Below are 16,425 nucleotides of genomic sequence, written 5' to 3' on the forward strand. Positions count from 1 at the left end.
ACCCTTTCTCCAGGAAATGCTTCATGTTCAAATTCTCTCCAGTTTAAAAAATTTAGCCCTTCCTAAGGAGAAAAAAAGAGATAATAATGCCTTTTTCTTCAAAACGAAAATTAGTATTTGCCATGCTTTTTGCAGTTTTTCCATTTAAGGGTAGATTTTACTTGTTTTCTCAAGTTCCTAAAAATCTCTTTATTTGCTTTTCCATCGTTATGGTATCTCCACTCTTCTGGACTATAGGAAATTCCAGGAATTTTCAAGACCTAGTAAAGTACAGTGGATTGGCCCCACAAATAAAGTATTACTTGCTACATTTTAGGACAATGTGGCAGTTTTACTTATTTTGGTGTTTATGTCTTGGGTTTTAATTTCAGTTGTAGAAATCAGTTCATTTCCTTCTGTCTAGAAATTGCTTCTTATTTAGAGGGTTATGGTTGCAAGGAACTGTTTAATTAAGTCCCCCATCACTTAATGGGGAACACTGTGACAGATACTATCTGGGTGCTGGGTATAGGGGAGAGGGGACATTCACAAGACTTAGTACTTGCCTTTCAGGGGCTTACAACCACTCTCTAGGCTTCTGTTTTTAGGAGATGGGGCATTAATGGTAAAGGCAGGATGTGATAAGGAGAAAGATAAAAGGTCTGATGGAGGGCTTTGGGTCTGGCTTTATGGAGGTGGTGGTGGCATTCACGCTGTGTCTAAAGGATAAAAAAGGTTGTATGATCATGCCTTTGGAGTGCAATGAGGATACACACCTCAAGTAGAGGGAACAGCAGGAGCAAAGTCTAGAAGTGGGGGAAAGCACAGGATGTGTGTGTGGAGCAGAAGAAACCATCTGGTTTTACATGTAGACTGGGTTTGTGGTAAGGAGTAATGGGAGAAGGAGCTCGAATAACAAGTTGGAGCTAAATCATGGAAGAATTCCTTGAATATCATCCTAAAATTTTAACTTTATTCTAGGCCTAGGCCATGGGAACCCAATTAAGGTTTTTTAATCAAGCAAATATGTTCATAGCTAGTAGTTTTAGGTTAATTTCAAGGTGTTGGCTAGTCCTGTAGAATCATGTTGGTTTTTGATTGGGGGCCTGGAGATGCAGTATATCTTAGTAGTCATAGTAAACACTGAATAATGCCATTTTTGAAACCTTAATTAAGGGGTTTTCAACCTTACTGTGGATTAGAAACCATCTGGGAAGTTTTATGAAAATGCAAAGATATAGACCCAAATCCAGAGATTCTGATTCATTTCTTCTGGGGGTAAGGCCTGTGCATCAGGATTTGTTTAAAGTCATCAAGATTCACCCATATTGTGGTATATGTTACAATTTCCTTGTATGTTTATATAAATACACTGATATACAGGTAATTATGATGTGAGACCACTGCTTTAAGGTAAATAATTACTTACGCTTTTTAACAGTTTTTTAGGGTGAAGGATTTCCTGTAATTGGCATGGTAGTGGAATAGCTCTAATATTTTATGGCATAGAATTGAAATAACACTAGATAAGAGTTCCCCTCATGGCACAGTGGAAACGAATCCGACTAGGAACTATGAGGTTTCGGATTCAATCCCTGGCCTCGCTTAGTGGGTTAAGAATCCGTCGTTGCTGTGAGCTGTGGTGTAGGTCACAGACGTGGCTTGGATCTTGCATTGCTGTGGCTCCAATTAGACCCCTATCCTGGGAACCTCAATATGCTGTGGGTGTGGCCCTAAAAAGACAAAAGACAGTAAATAAATAAATAAATAAGAACACCAGATAAATTAATTTTGTTGCTAAGTTTTACACAGGAACAAAAATGTAAGTGAATATTGTGGCAAATGACTGTTGATTGCAACAAATGTTTAAATGTTTCTTGGCACTTTTTCATTACACTTTCAGTCTAGCTTAGTGAGAGATTTTATACATAACCCTAAAGCAAACTCTTGATATGAGCTGCTGTGCCTTTTCTCACTTTACCCCTCCCCCCCAAATGCATATCAGTACTATAAAATGTGTTTTAGAAGTTATTTTTTTCTTTCCCTGTTCTATCAGCAGTTTGCAATTCAAAATTTGTGTTTTGTCCTCTGGTACGGTTATATATTCTGTAGTTGTAATACAAAATACACTTCACTGTTGAATGATGTATAACTACACTATCATGGAAATCCTGGATGTTAAGTTTTTATCTAGAAGTTTTTATTTATTTAGAGTCAGAAACTTGCCCCAAATCTTAGAAATTATGTTACATTTTTTTTATTCTCAGCCCTGTCTTTTTAAGTAAAAAATAATTCCCTAGAATTGGCTTCACTGAAGTGCTTAAGTAAAATGTAAATGGTCAATGGTCTTGTCTTCCCAAAAAATAAGTGTTTAAACTAGAATTTGTTCTAAGTAAGTTTATAAGTAAACAATTGTATATTTCTGTGTTATGAATTTAATTCAGTGGTTGACATTTTAAGGAAAACCACAAAGCCTTGGGACATACTGGAAAGTTCATGGTCCTCAGAGTCAGGGAGGTGCCCTGACATTGCCCCCTGTGACTTCTCAGAACCTTGGTTTCCTCCTCTAAAAGAAGAGAAATTATTAGATAAAATAATGTTTGAGTTTCCTTCAAGCTCCCATACTTTATAACAGTTTTATCAAAGAAATTTTACCCAACTGGAAGAATATAAAAACATGCTATGTTTTAAAAATTTCTTATTTCTCTGATAACTAAAAATCTACTTTAGGTGTCATTTTTACTCATCATCCTCTTCTGCTTTTACCTAGTGTCTGAATTACAAAACAATTACATTTTTAATGGTTTCAGGGTCATTCCTGGCTTCCTCTTCTGAAAATAACCAATGTGACCAAAATAGAGTGTATAAATTAAGGGTGTTATAACTTAACTGACTTTTAAAGCCATTAATACTGACCTTTGAGACCTGGCTTTTTCCTTGGTCCCATCAATCACTTCTATACCACCTCCCCCAATACAAAGTGTTAGATGTAAACATAGCTTGTATTACTGGAGGTTAGGGTGGTGGGGAGGAGAAAGGGGGAATGCACAGAATAAACACCATATTTTTTAGTTTTTATGTTTCATAGTGGGGATAGCTATATTTAATTTAAAGGTGAATAAATGTGTGAATGTTGATTCCTTCATATATTTAGGTCATACTACTAGATATTACACTGGAGCTTCAGAAGCAAATTATGTCTGAATTGGAAATTCTCTATAAGGTAATTTTTTTCGTTTTTTCCTTTGTAAAGCATGCCTCTGGTATTAACTTGCAGATTTTTCACTACTTTTGTCTTATTTTTGTTACAGTGTGATTCATCATATATCATAGGGTTTTATGGTGCATTTTTTGTGGAAAACAGGATTTCAATATGTACAGAATTCATGGATGGTGAGTTTTCCCTTTTATAGTACTTTAAAAATGATTTTGCGTGTAGATTGCTTTAAAACCTGGTTTTGATATAGGTATTGAGTGGAATTAAAAATAATTAAAATATACTATTAGTTACTGCCTTTATGCTCTAAAACATCTTAACATTAGGATTTCTGGTGTTAAATATTTAAAACTGAGCTATAATTTCAAGAATGTAATTTCATTTACTTTTATTGAAAATTTAAATAGAACAGATTAAATGCTAGTCTAATCGGTGGTTTGATATTTGATTCTTCCATACAATCTGTCTTTACTTGCAAAACAGATGTTCTGTTCTTTAAATGTTTCAATAGCCAAAACAGATTTTCTTTTAAAGAAATCTATTAACCCAATGTCCTGTGTCTTTTAGAAAGAAATCAGTTCTTAATTGCAAGATAAGAAATTGTTTTTCAACACAGCTGTTTAGCCAAGATGTGTTTAGTTTTTTTTCTTTTTTTTTGACTCTAGCCCTTTCCTTTCCATCCTTATTTATTTTTCACTTGTTTCTATTTGGTAACTCCTTTTTGATATGAATATTGTGGCAAAATGCAGATTTTTTTGGTACCCTATTGTTGCTAAAATTCGGCCTCGGTCTGCCAGTGCCGAAACACTGAGACATGAGTTTTGGGTGAAGGAGAAAAAGATAGCTTTATTGTTTTGCCAGACAAAGGGGGCTACAGCAGGTTAATGCCTTAAAGACTGTGCCCCACCTTGGGAGAGACTGTAAGGTGATTTTATAGTTTGGGAGTGAAAAATAGGGCCATTGATAAGGATCAGGATAGGTGAGAGCTTGCATTGTTTTTCAAAGCTGGTCTTTAGGTCGTCCCAGAATTGGTTCTGATGATCCTTCTTTTGGAGCGAAGAATGTTTCATCAACATCTTCCATTTGTTGGGGGTTTCAGTTCTGTGGAAGAAATCAAAGATACTGTTAGGTATATTCCTTGAGGAGGAACCAGGATGCTGCCCCAAGACTGCACTCTTTTCTCTTGACCGTTCCTCCCTGGTCTCTGCATCCCTTCCCTTCCCTGATTAGCAGTTGTTTGAACCTGCTTTTTGGAACTCTGGGAATGTCATGGAGGCTGAAGCCCATTCCCCCAAAACAAGAAAAGGGGGATACAGAAAAGCTTGTGTGCCCAGGAGCCCCACAGGGCCCTGCTCAGTTTCACTATCAGTGAAATTATGTCATCGTTATTGTTTGCCCATTTACAATTAAAGCAGTCTTTAAATTTCACATATTCAATTTTTTAATGTCTAGGTAATTAAAATTCAATATTTAAAAAAGATAATTCATTTGGGGGATTCTCAGTATATTACTAATATAGTTGGTTCTTGCCCCACAATACTTTTTAATGAGCTAACATTGATACCCTGATGCTATAATAATATGTTCTAAATTAGTTGTAGTAGATGTCAAGAATTAAAAGTCTTGGGAGTTCCTGTTTTGGCTCAGTGGGTTATGAACCTGACTAGTATCCACGAGGATGCAGTTATAATCCTTGGCCTCACTCAGTGGGAACCTTATATTTAAGTATGACAGGTACTATTCAAAGACTGACTAGAGAAAGTGGGTTAATAGAGCTAGTACATGTCATTATTTTATAACTTTTCATGATACTTTTTTGAAGTCCTCAATTTTTGTTACATTAAGATTTTACTTATTGATATAGTATATTCAAAACCCACAAAATTCACCCTTTTAAATGTGTACAGATTCAGTGGTTTTTAGTATATTCATGAGGTTGTATAACCATCACCAGTAATTCCAAAGCATTTTCATCAACTCAGAAACAAACTCCCCACACATTAGCAGTCACTCTGTACACTCTCTTCCCTCTTTTCCCTGGCAACCATTAATCTACTTTTTGTCTCTATGGATCTTCCTATTTTGGACATTTCATGTAAGTGAAATTATACAGTATGTGGCCTTTGAGTCTAGATTCTTAGCATAATGTTCTCAAGTTTCACCCACACTGTAGCATTTATCAATGCATCATTCCTTTTTGTGACTATATGATAGTTCACTGTAAGGATGCACCACATTTGTTTACTCATTCATCAGTGATAGGCCTTTATGATGTTTCCACTTTTTGTCTCTTACGAGCGATGCTACTGTGTACATTTGTGTACAAGTTTTTGTGTGGACATGTGTTTTCAGTTCTCTTGAGTATATAAGTAGGTTTGGAATTGAGAGATCATACAGTAACTATTTTGTTTAACACTGTTAAACTGTTCCATTCCATTTTGTATCCATTTGCATTCACAATAATTCTTCTTTATTGATCTTATATCCTGCTACCTTGCTAAAAACTCGTTTCTTAAACTCAGTAGATTTTTGTGGATTCCTTAGGGTTTTCTACATTGACGATCATGTCACCTTCACATAGAGGAGGCTTTGTCAGGTTCCTCTGTGTTATTTCTGTTGATTCTTCCACACACAGCAAGAATTTGGAGGTGCAGGCCATCTGGTGGGAGAGTCAGCAGTCTCTCCTCCCAGGGATGGAGGCAGGCAGTCTCTCTAGGAAGGAGCATTCAGTTCAGGACAGGAACAGTTTTGGGTTGAAGGGAATTCCCTTCAAACCGACCATGCCTTAGGTCTAGAGTTATAGCTCTTGTGTGGGCATTTTTAATGAGCTGTTTCAGTCCATTTCCCCAAACAAACAAACAAACAAAAAACCGCTCCCACTGGTTGCCTTGGAGATCACAATCTTGATCGCAATCACGAGTCAGGTTCTTAGCAGTATACAGCAAATTTTATTTATGTCCTCAGAAAGACCGGGTCCTCCTGGGGTAGGGACAGGCCTTGGCTGCAACTTGGTCTTTCCCTGTGTCCCCATACAGTGGATGTGTTTTGGGACCTCAATTCTCCCATGCCAGGTCCACCAAGTTTTCCTGTCCCAGCCCCCATGCACCCTGCATAAGTGCTGAATGTTTTTTGATCTCTGTGTGGGGCATATTCGATCTTTTGATTGGTTTCCGGCAGGATACCTTATTTGCCTGGGGAACAGGTTATGTAGAGGTGGGGTGAGGAATGGGTGCCATTCCTTCCCTAATAGGGAGTGAACAGGCCAGGTTGCTCAAGGTGGGGGAAGGGGCATTACAATGAGACATGGCCATTGGGTTTAAACTCCTTGAAGGGGACTTGAAGCCTATAATAGCTTTACTTCTCCCTTTCCCATCCAGATGCCTCTTATTTCTTTCTTTTACTTAATTACCCTGGCTAAAACTTTCAGTGCAATGTTGAATAGAAGTAGTAAGAGCAGACATCTTTCTTTTGCGTCAGATCTTAGAAGGGAAGCTTTCAAGTATGAAGTTAGCTCTGAGTTTTTGGCAGATGGTATTTATCAAGTGAAAGTCCCCTTCTCTTACAAGTTTGTTAAGTTTTTTTTAATCACAAAAGGGCATTAGATTTTGTCAAGTGCTTTTTTTGTATCTATTGAAATGATCATGTGTTTTTGTCCTTAATTCCATAATTATGGTGTATAATATTAATAGATGTTTGTACATTGAACAACTCGTGACATTTCCTAGTATGTTTCCACTTGGTCATGATGTATAATCCTTTTTATATGTCACCAGATTCAGTTTGCTAGTATTTTGTTGAGGATGTTTATATCCATATTCTTAAGGGAAATTGGTTTGTAATTTTCTTTTCTTGTAATGTCATTGTGTGACTTTTTTTTCTTTCTAGGACTGTACCTGCAGCATATGGAAGTTCCCAGGGTCTGCCAGAGCAACACCAGATCCAAGCTGCATTTGCAACCTATGCCACACCTTGCAGCAATGCTGGATCCTTAACCACTGAGCAAGGCAAGGGATCAAACCCGCATCCTCATGGATACTAGTTAAGTTTTTAACCCACTGAGCCACAATGGGAACTCTGCCATTGTGTGATTTTTGATATCAGAATAATTCTGTCCTCATGAATGAGTTGGACAGTGTTCCCTCCTCTTCTGTTTTTTGGAATAATTTGTGAAAGACTGATGTTAATTCTTCTTTAAACATTTGGTATAATTAACCGCTAAAGCCATCTGGGCCTAGGGCTTTCTTTGTAAGTATTTTTTGTAGTCAAGTGACAGCTATTGTCTATTATTAGAAGTGCAAGCACTTTTGCCCACTGCATCTTGATATTGGAGCTGCCAAGAAAAATGGTATGCAAGCCATCACTGGATTGAACAATGCTTTAGTCATATTGAAAAAAACAACAATAGCAAATGAGGAGTTCCCATTGTGGCTTAGCAGGTTAAGAACCCAACATTGTCTCTGTGAGGGTACGGGTTTGATCCCTAGCCTTGCTCAGTGGGTTAAAGATCCGGTGTTGCTGCAAGCTGAGGCGTAGGTCATAGATGCAATTCATATCTGGCTTTGCTATGGCTGTGGTATAGGCTGGCAGCTGTATCTCCAGTTCAACCCCTAGTCCAGAAACTTCCATATGTGCAGGTATGGAAACCAAACAAACAAAAAAAAAAAACGGACAGCAAGGTTAGCTTCAGCACTGAGTGTCAATACCCCAAGGCCAGCAGCCTTTCCCTCCCAGCAGTCTGTCAGGGCAGTTGGCCAGCATGTATCCATCTTGGGTTGCAGCAAAAGTACCCCCATTCCACCCTATTCCCTTTGAGTCAGAAATGCTTAGAGCTGGAGGCATACCAGAGGTCCATTGATGTACATGCTTAAGCAGGACAAAGGAGCCTGAAACAGGGTAAGCTATTCCAAAACAAGGGGATAAACTCAGCACAAGCTATGTCAGTTCTTTACCGCCTGGTAAGCAAATGGTCCAAGCCCAATGCTCATTCTTACGTAGCCGAGTGATACTTTCAAGAGTGTGGGGGAGTTCCCGTCGTGGCGCAGTGGTTAACGAATCTGACTAGGAACCATGAGGTTGCAGGTTCGATCCCTGCCCTTGCTCAGTGGGTTAACGATCCGGCATTGCCGTGAGCCGTGGTGTAGGTCGCAGACGCGGCTCGGATCCTACGTTGCTGTGGCTCTGGCGTAGGCTGGCGGCTACAGCTCCGATTCGACCCCTAGCCTGGGAACCTCCATATGCCGCAGGAGCGGCCCAAGAAGTGGCAAAAAGACAAAAAGACAAAAAAAAAAAAAAAAAAAAAGAGTGTGGGCATAAGACTGTCTTCCCCCCTCCCCCCCAGATTTGTTTAAATCGTGGTCTCATATTATAGAATATATAATTTATCATGATAACCACTTTAAAGTGTTAAAATGAAGCATTAAGTATGTTTACTATGCCACCACCACCACCATCTATTTCCAGAAAACTTTTTTATCTTGCAGAACTGAAACTCTATAGCTGTTAAAACCGTAACTCCCCTTTGCCTTCTACTCTCTGCCCTGGCAGCCAACATTCTACTTTGTATGAATTGAGCTACTCTGGGTACCTCATATAAGTGGAATCACACAGTATTTATCTTTATGGAATTGACTTATTTCACTTTTTATAATATCCTCAAGACTCAGCCATGTTGTGGTATATGTCAAAATTTACTTCCTTTTTAAGACTGAATAATATTTGTGAGTAGTTTCTTTACTAATCAGCCAATATCAGTTATAGGTTTATTTAGAATTTCTGTTTCTTCTTGACTCAGCTTTGGTAGTTTGTAGCTTTCTACAAGTTTGTTCATTTCATCTAGATTGTCTAATTTGTTAGTAAAAAATTGTTCCTAGTATTCTTTTAATAATCATTTTTATTTCTGGAAAGTCAGAAATAAAATGTTCTCTCTTTTATTCTAGATTTTACTAATTTGAGTCTTCTCCCTTTTTCTCTTGGCCAGGTAGCTAAAGTTGATCAATTTCCTTGTCTTTTACAAAGATCCAACTCTTAATTTCTTTGATTTTTTTTTTCTGTTGTTTTGCTGTTATGGCATTTTCTCTGCTCTAATATTTATTAATTCCTTCTACTAGTTCTGTGTTTAGTTTGCTCTTTTTTTTTTTTTTGCATTTTTAAGCTGTGAAGTTAGGATATTGATTTGAGATCTCTCTCATTTTCTTATGCACCCTGAAAGTTTTGATATATTGTTTTTTTCACTTTCCCTTTTCTCAAAGTATTTTCTAATTCCCCACAAAGACAATCCCTTGGTATTTCTCTTTTGAGCCACTTTTATTTAGGAGTGTGTCATTTTCCACATTGAATATCCTTCTGTTGTTGATTTCTAATATTCCTTTCAGATCAGGGAACATACTTTCTATGAGTTCAGTCCTTTTAAATTTATTGAGATTTGTTTTATTCCATAAAATATTGTCTGTCCTGGAGAATGTTCCATGTGCTCCTGAGAAAAATGTATTCTGCTGTTGTTGGATTGAGGTGTCTGTTCGGACTAATTGGTTTATGGTGTTGTTTGTTTGTTTTGTTATTTTCTTTTTTGGCCATTCCATGACATATGGAGTTCCCAGGCCAGGGATCAGATCTGAGCCACAGTTGCAACTTATGCAATGCCGGATCCTTAACCCAGGGCTGTGCTGGGCCGGGGATTGAACCTGCATCCCAGCACTCCATGGACACTACCAATCGTGTTGAACCACAGCAGGAACTCCAATTTATGGTGGTATTTAAGAATTTTATTTCCTTGTTTTTTTCCTTTTTCTAACTTTTTGGTTTTTGTTTTAAAAATTTTTATTAAAATATAGTTGATTTACAATGTTGTGTCATTTTTTGCTGCACAGCAAAGTGACCCAGACATATATATACATTCTTTTTTAAATATTATTTTTCATCATAATCTCTCCCAGGAGATTGGATATATTCCCTGTGTTATACAGTGGGACCTTCTAAATGTAGTAGTTTGCATCTCCTAACCCCAAACTCCCTGTCCATCCCACTCCCATCCCACCCTGACAACCATAAGTCTGTTCTCCCTGTCTGTGAGTCTCTTCGTGTTCTGCAAATAGGTTCATTTGTGCCATATTTTAGATTCCACATGTAAGTGATATCATATGGTATTTGTCTTTGTCTTTCTGACTTACTTTACTTGGTATGAGAGTCTCTAGTTGCATCTGTGTTGGTGCAGATGGCATTCTTTTTATGGCTGAGTAGTATTCCATTTTTTATATATACACGTACCACATCCTTTTTTTTTTTTTGGCTACACTCATAGAATGTAGAAGTTCACAGGCCAGGGATGGAATATGAGCCACAGCTGCAACCTACACCACAGCTTCATTAATGCTGGATCCTTAACCCACTATGCTGGGCTGGGGATTGAACCCACACCTCTGTAGTAACCCAGGCTGCTGCAGTCAGATCCTTAACCCGCTGTGTCATGGCAGGAACTCCTATACCAGATCTTCTTAATCCATTCATCTGTCAGTGGACATTTAGGTTGTCTCCATGTCTTGACTGTTGTGAATGGTTCTGCTGTGAACATAGGGGTGCATGTATCTATGAATTATAGTTTTGTCCAGATATACACAGAGGCGTCAAATTACCAGATCATATAATAGTTCTACTTTTAGTTTTTGAGGAAACCATTTACTTATTTCTAGAGTGGTTTTACTAAACTTATATTCCCACCGACAGTGGAGGAGGATTCCCTTTTCTCTATATCCTCTCCAGCATGTTATTTGTAGACTTATTAATGATGGCCATTCCGACTGATGTGAGGTGGTACCTCACTGTAATTTTGATTTGCTTTTCTGTAATAATTAGTGATATCAAACATCTCTTCATGTGCCTGTGGGCCATCTGTATGTCTTCTTTGGAGAGATGTCTATTTAGGTCTTCTGCCCATTTTTCGATTAGGTTTTTGTTTTTTGTTTTTTGTTTTTTTGTTATTGAGTTGTATGAGTTGTTTGTATATTTCAGAGCTTAATCCCTTATTGGTTGTATCATTTGAAACTATTTTCTCCCATTCTGTAGATTGTCTTTTTGATTTTTTTTATGACTTCCTTTCCTGTAGAAAAGCTTGTAAATTTGATTAGGTCCCATTTGTTTATTTTTGTTTTTATTTCTGTTGCCTTGGGAGACTGACCTAGAGAAAACATTTGTATGGTTGATATCAGAGAATGTTTTGCCTGTGTTCTCATCTAGGAGTTGTATAGTGTCATGTCTTAAGTTTAAATCTTTAAACCATTTTAAGTTTATTTTGGTGCATGGTTTGGGGTGTGTTCAAGTTTCATTGATTTACATGCAGATGTTCAGTTTTCCCATCACCATTTGCGGAAGAGACTCTCTTTTCCCCATTTAAAAAATTTATTTATTTATTTATTTATGTCTTTTTAGGCCTGCACCTGCAGCATATGGAGGTTCCCAGGCTAGGGGTCAAATCAGAGCTAAAGCCTCACAGCCATAGCAATGCCAGATCCGAGCCGTGTCTGCGCCCTATAGCATAGCTCATGGCGATGCCAGATCCTTACCTCACTGAGCGAGGCAGGGATCAAACCCGCAACCTCATGGTCACTAGTCAGATTCATTTCCATTAAGCCACTACGGAAACTCCTCTTTTTCCCATTTTATATTCTTGTCTCCTTTGTCAAAGATTCGTTGACCATAGGTATCTGGGTTTATTTCTGGGCTCTCTATTCTGTTCTGTTAATCCATATGCCTGTTTTTGTACCAGTACCACCCTGTTTTGATTACTGTGGCTTTATATAATATTGTCCGAAGTCTGGAAGACTTATACTTCCTGCTGTTTTTGTCACTTCAGATTCCTTTAGCAATTCTGGGTCTTTCATACTTCCATATAAATTTTTATATTACTTGTTCTAATTCTGTGAAAAGTGTAGTGGGTAATTTGATAATCTGGGGAAGATCTTCAAGGCAGAGAGAGTATCAAGTATAAATGCTCTGAGGTGGAAGCAAGCTTGGTGTAATCAAAGCCCCGTAGGAGAAGGCCAAAGGTGACTTGAGAGTAGTGATGAGAAGACCTGGGGCCAGACAGGAGGCCAGAAAGTAGGCAGAAGCTAGATTTGTGTAGCCATTGTAGGTCATGGAAAGGAATTTGTGTTTCAGTCTGAATTTATTAGGACACATTGGAAGGTTTCAAGCAGGGGAGTGATGTGATGTACCTTTTCATTAAGTCAAAATTAAATTCACTCTGGAACACCCAAATATAGCATCTTAGCATTTAGGTACATGTGTTTGGATTACCATCATGGGAATAAATGTTTCCCTCAGAACTGATGTTGCAAAGAAAGAAAGGGATCTTTATTTTTTCAACTGGTAGACCTTAAAAGAGCTTCTGAAATTTTTACTTGTGACTCTAGATTTCAGTTTTGTTAGTATTAATAATAATCATTATCATTTTAAGGAAAATGTTGGGAGGAATATGACAGTAATGTTGCCTTGTTCATTTACTACATATTTGTGTTTATCCAGCATAGAAGATACTGCTTTATATTTTAGCCCTGTATTAGGATAAGCACAGACCTTACCCCTTGAGTTCTTTTAGCTTTGTTACTTGAAGATGATAGCCCCAATCCATCAGTAGAAATGTGTAGTTGTTCGACAGTTGAGGTGGGCGTTTTGCCAGTCTATTGGCACTCTTCCTCCTGATTCCCATCGCTGATAGTGGCATGTGAGGAAATGACTGGCTAGGCATGATCTGAAGCCACAGAATCTAAGGAAGCAATAGGTCACAGAGAGCAAACCAGTGACCTTGGAATCATGAGGGAAAGGTTTTAACAAACTGTGCAACAGATAAATGAGTATTTAAATGCCTTGAGTACCAGTGTCTCAGCTAAGATTAAACTGGACCTCTGAGTACGTGTCATAGTAATATCACATTGCGGTGAGAATATAAAAAGTGATTTTCAAGCTATGTGATATTATGGGGAAATCTTTTAGATCTCTGCAGTTCTGGGAGTTCAAAGGCTCAGCTCTTTTCTGAGCTCTGGCATCAACTGACTCGTGGCTGTGACTAGAACACTTACCTCAATTTCCCTCATCCATCAAATAAAGTCATTGGACTGATCTTTAATGTCCTTCCAGCACTAATGTTTGATCCTTTGATGAGTCTAAGGATTGCCTTTTGGGGAAAGGCCTAGAGGATAGAAGTGATGGTAAAATTCTGTAAAAATTCCACTGACAACCCTCTACCATTTTTAGCCTGATAAGAATTATTTAATTGCATGAGAACTCATCTAACTTAGTAGGAACTCTTGATTCTCAATGATCTACCACATCTCTCTCTCTCTCTCTCTCTTTATTTTTCTGCTTCTGACAGTTATCTCTAATGATTGTGTTAAGGACAGGATGACTCTGTGATGACACAAAGTCAGCTATGTAAAGATTTACCCATATGATGCCTAAGGAGTGTGGGATATAACTGAAATTAAATAGATATTTATAAAACCAGTGAATTACTTCCAGATGGAATTCTTTTTTGACTTGTTTCTCTAATAATGGTAGCAACATATTCTCTGGTTTTTTGATTAAGCTTGTTGACTACTGTCCATTTAGCTAATTAAACCCTGATTTATATCCTATGTAAAAATAAATCTCCTCTTAGGACTTCTTACTAGTATATGTGGATAGATTTACACCTCCTAGTTTTGAGCCACTCAAGCTGTTCACTTCATAAAGTATTGGCCCAATAAACTGTGTTTGTCAGCCTTCCAAATACCAGCATGTAAAGGAAGCTTGATCTTCTTGAGATTGTTCATCCTTGCACCTGTAAATTCATCTGAAAGATCAGTGAAAACATGAAATGTTTTTTTCTACTGTATTTTTATTCGTATTGTATCCATAATTAAAAAAAAAAGCCGTTTTAGTAAATAAAGACAGCACAGCTCATTCATTGCAGGAGTGTCTTTTTTCATTCTCTTCCTGGTAATACCCAGAGCCAAAGTGTCAAGTTTAGTCACACCTTGGTTTTCCAGCTTCCTATCAGAATTTGGAAATGACTAGCCAAAGGTACCTAAAAAAGTGATCATTTTCTTGCTTTAAACAGAATAAACAAATATATGTAAAGCAATTAGCCTGTGGAAAAACTTGATATACAAAAATATTTATATTTGCAAAATGGATTTGTTGGTATCTCAAAAGGATAATATGCTCCATGTTAATGTCTTAAGAGGCATACTTCCTACCAATCATCCTGTGGTACAGTAATTAAATATGAATTTTTAACATCTGATAGAAACAAAAATTGTTTCTCAGGTATCTTGGATAATTCCTTATTGAACTGAAAAACTGTATAACTCACCTTGAGTCAAAAAAGATTAGATGGGGTTAAAATTATTCTCATATAGTCATATCATTAATATGAATAAAGTAGTGGTTCTTTGCATATCTTCCTGAAATTATTATACTATTTGTATAAGAATTAAAGATTAAGAGAAAAAAGAATGTATACATGTATGTGTAACTGGGTCACCATGCTGTACAGTAGAAAATTGACAAAACACTGTAAACCAGCTATAATGGAAAAAAAAATCATTTTATATATATATATATAAATATATATATATATATATATATATATATATATATATATATGAATTAAAGATTAAGAATTTAACAGGCATTTTCAAATTTATACAAATGAATGAATATTGGTTTCTTTGAAATAGTTACCTAGGAAAGTTATGCATTTATTTCAGTGATACTGTTGCTGCAAATAGTTTGCAGTTCTTTCTTTTGAAACTGTTTTCAAAGCAACTTAACCTATCTGGTGAAATTCACAATGATTTTAATGATTAAAAAAATGACCTCTTTATTGAATAGCTACTCTGTTACAGTTGTGCTGATTTCTAGACCAATGAAAATTAAAAACAAACAACATGGCCCCTGCCTTTATCATGTTTACAGTCTAGTGATTTTGGTTTTCAGATACTAACAAAAACTGAAGTTGTTAAAGATGAAGGATGTTAGTGAATGCTACTTTAGTGAAAAATGTTCTGACATAAGGAGATGGGTTTTTCTTTTTTACCTCGTAAACTGGTTTTCAAAATGGTGTCAAAGAGAGTTTCCCCCCGAAAAAAACATTTTAAACTAAGATGGTATCTTTGGAATAGGTTGTTTGCTCGCGTTACCTAATTTGAAGGGTAACATTCATTTAGGTCAATGTTAAGAATACTATTTTACTTTGTTAGCTTCTATGTGTATTTTGGACTTCGTACCAGCTTTTGTTTGGTTAATTTGAAAATTACATAGGATCCTGGTTTACATTTGAGAAAACTGTCAACACAGAATAGATACCTGGATGTGATTGTCTATTGAACTGTGTAGTTTTGTGTATGTATTTAAGCCAACATAAAGTACAGATTCTTAGCCTGTCCTGGACTATTTTCCTCAAGTTTTTACATGTATGTGACTATATACTTGAGAATAAAATGGAAGTATCTAGTTTTGTTTCATCTGGTGGTATGATTGTATCATGAATAAAATTAGACTAAAAGCTAATTTTACCGTGAACATCCAATGCATGATATAAAAGAAAGACGTCTCACAAAGAATGTACGAAGCAGGAGCCCAGTGTGCAATGTTCTAGTAGTTTCATTTATTATAACAAAACATGTTTGTGTCTGTAGGAGGATCTTTGGATGTATATAGAAAGATTCCAGAGCATGTCCTTGGAAGAATTGCAGTGGCGGTGAGTATATGGCTTCAACTCTATGAAAGTTGATTTAATTTTTCTCAACAAGCCTTATTCTCCTTATATCCTCAGGAATTTTTCTTTAATTTTTCTTCAATCCTTATTGACTGTCAGGGTCTTCTTACCTCTCTTACCATTTTTGTCCTTTCTTCTTTTTATAGGCTGGCCTACAATAATGACATAGATACATTTCAGGCTTATGGATATTCTTTTTTTTTTTTTTTTTTTTTTTTTTTTGGTCTCTTTAGGGCTGCACCTGCAGCATATGGAGGTTCCCATGCTAGGGGTCAAATCAGAGCTATAGCCACTGGCCTACGCCACAGCACAGCCACAGCAGTGTCAGATCTGAGCTGCATCTGTGACCTACACCACAGCTCATAACAACACCGGATCCTTAACCCACTGAGCAAGGCCAGGGATCAAACCTGAATCCTCATGGATGCTCGTCAGATTTGTTTCCACAGAGCAACGACAGGAACTCCAGGCTTATGAA

The 16,425-nt window shown here is 37.1% G+C and overlaps 1 protein-coding gene across 13 annotated transcripts in view; it reads left to right on the plus strand.

Annotated features, from left to right (window-relative positions):
• Positions 1-16,425, plus strand: part of MAP2K5 (mitogen-activated protein kinase kinase 5) — a 275,190-nt gene that overhangs the window by 101,362 nt on the left and 157,403 nt on the right. For all 13 annotated transcript variants that reach the window (XM_021100479.1, XM_021100474.1, XM_021100477.1 and 10 more), the window contains exons 10-12: positions 3,134-3,202; positions 3,291-3,372; positions 15,868-15,929. In XM_021100479.1, coding sequence (XP_020956138.1) covers positions 3,134-3,202; positions 3,291-3,372; positions 15,868-15,929 — 213 coding nt within the window. The remainder of the gene's footprint in view (positions 1-3,133; positions 3,203-3,290; positions 3,373-15,867; positions 15,930-16,425) is intronic.

This window comes from Sus scrofa, chromosome 1 (assembly GCF_000003025.6).
Source record: "Sus scrofa isolate TJ Tabasco breed Duroc chromosome 1, Sscrofa11.1, whole genome shotgun sequence".
NCBI lineage: Eukaryota > Metazoa > Chordata > Mammalia > Artiodactyla > Suidae > Sus > Sus scrofa.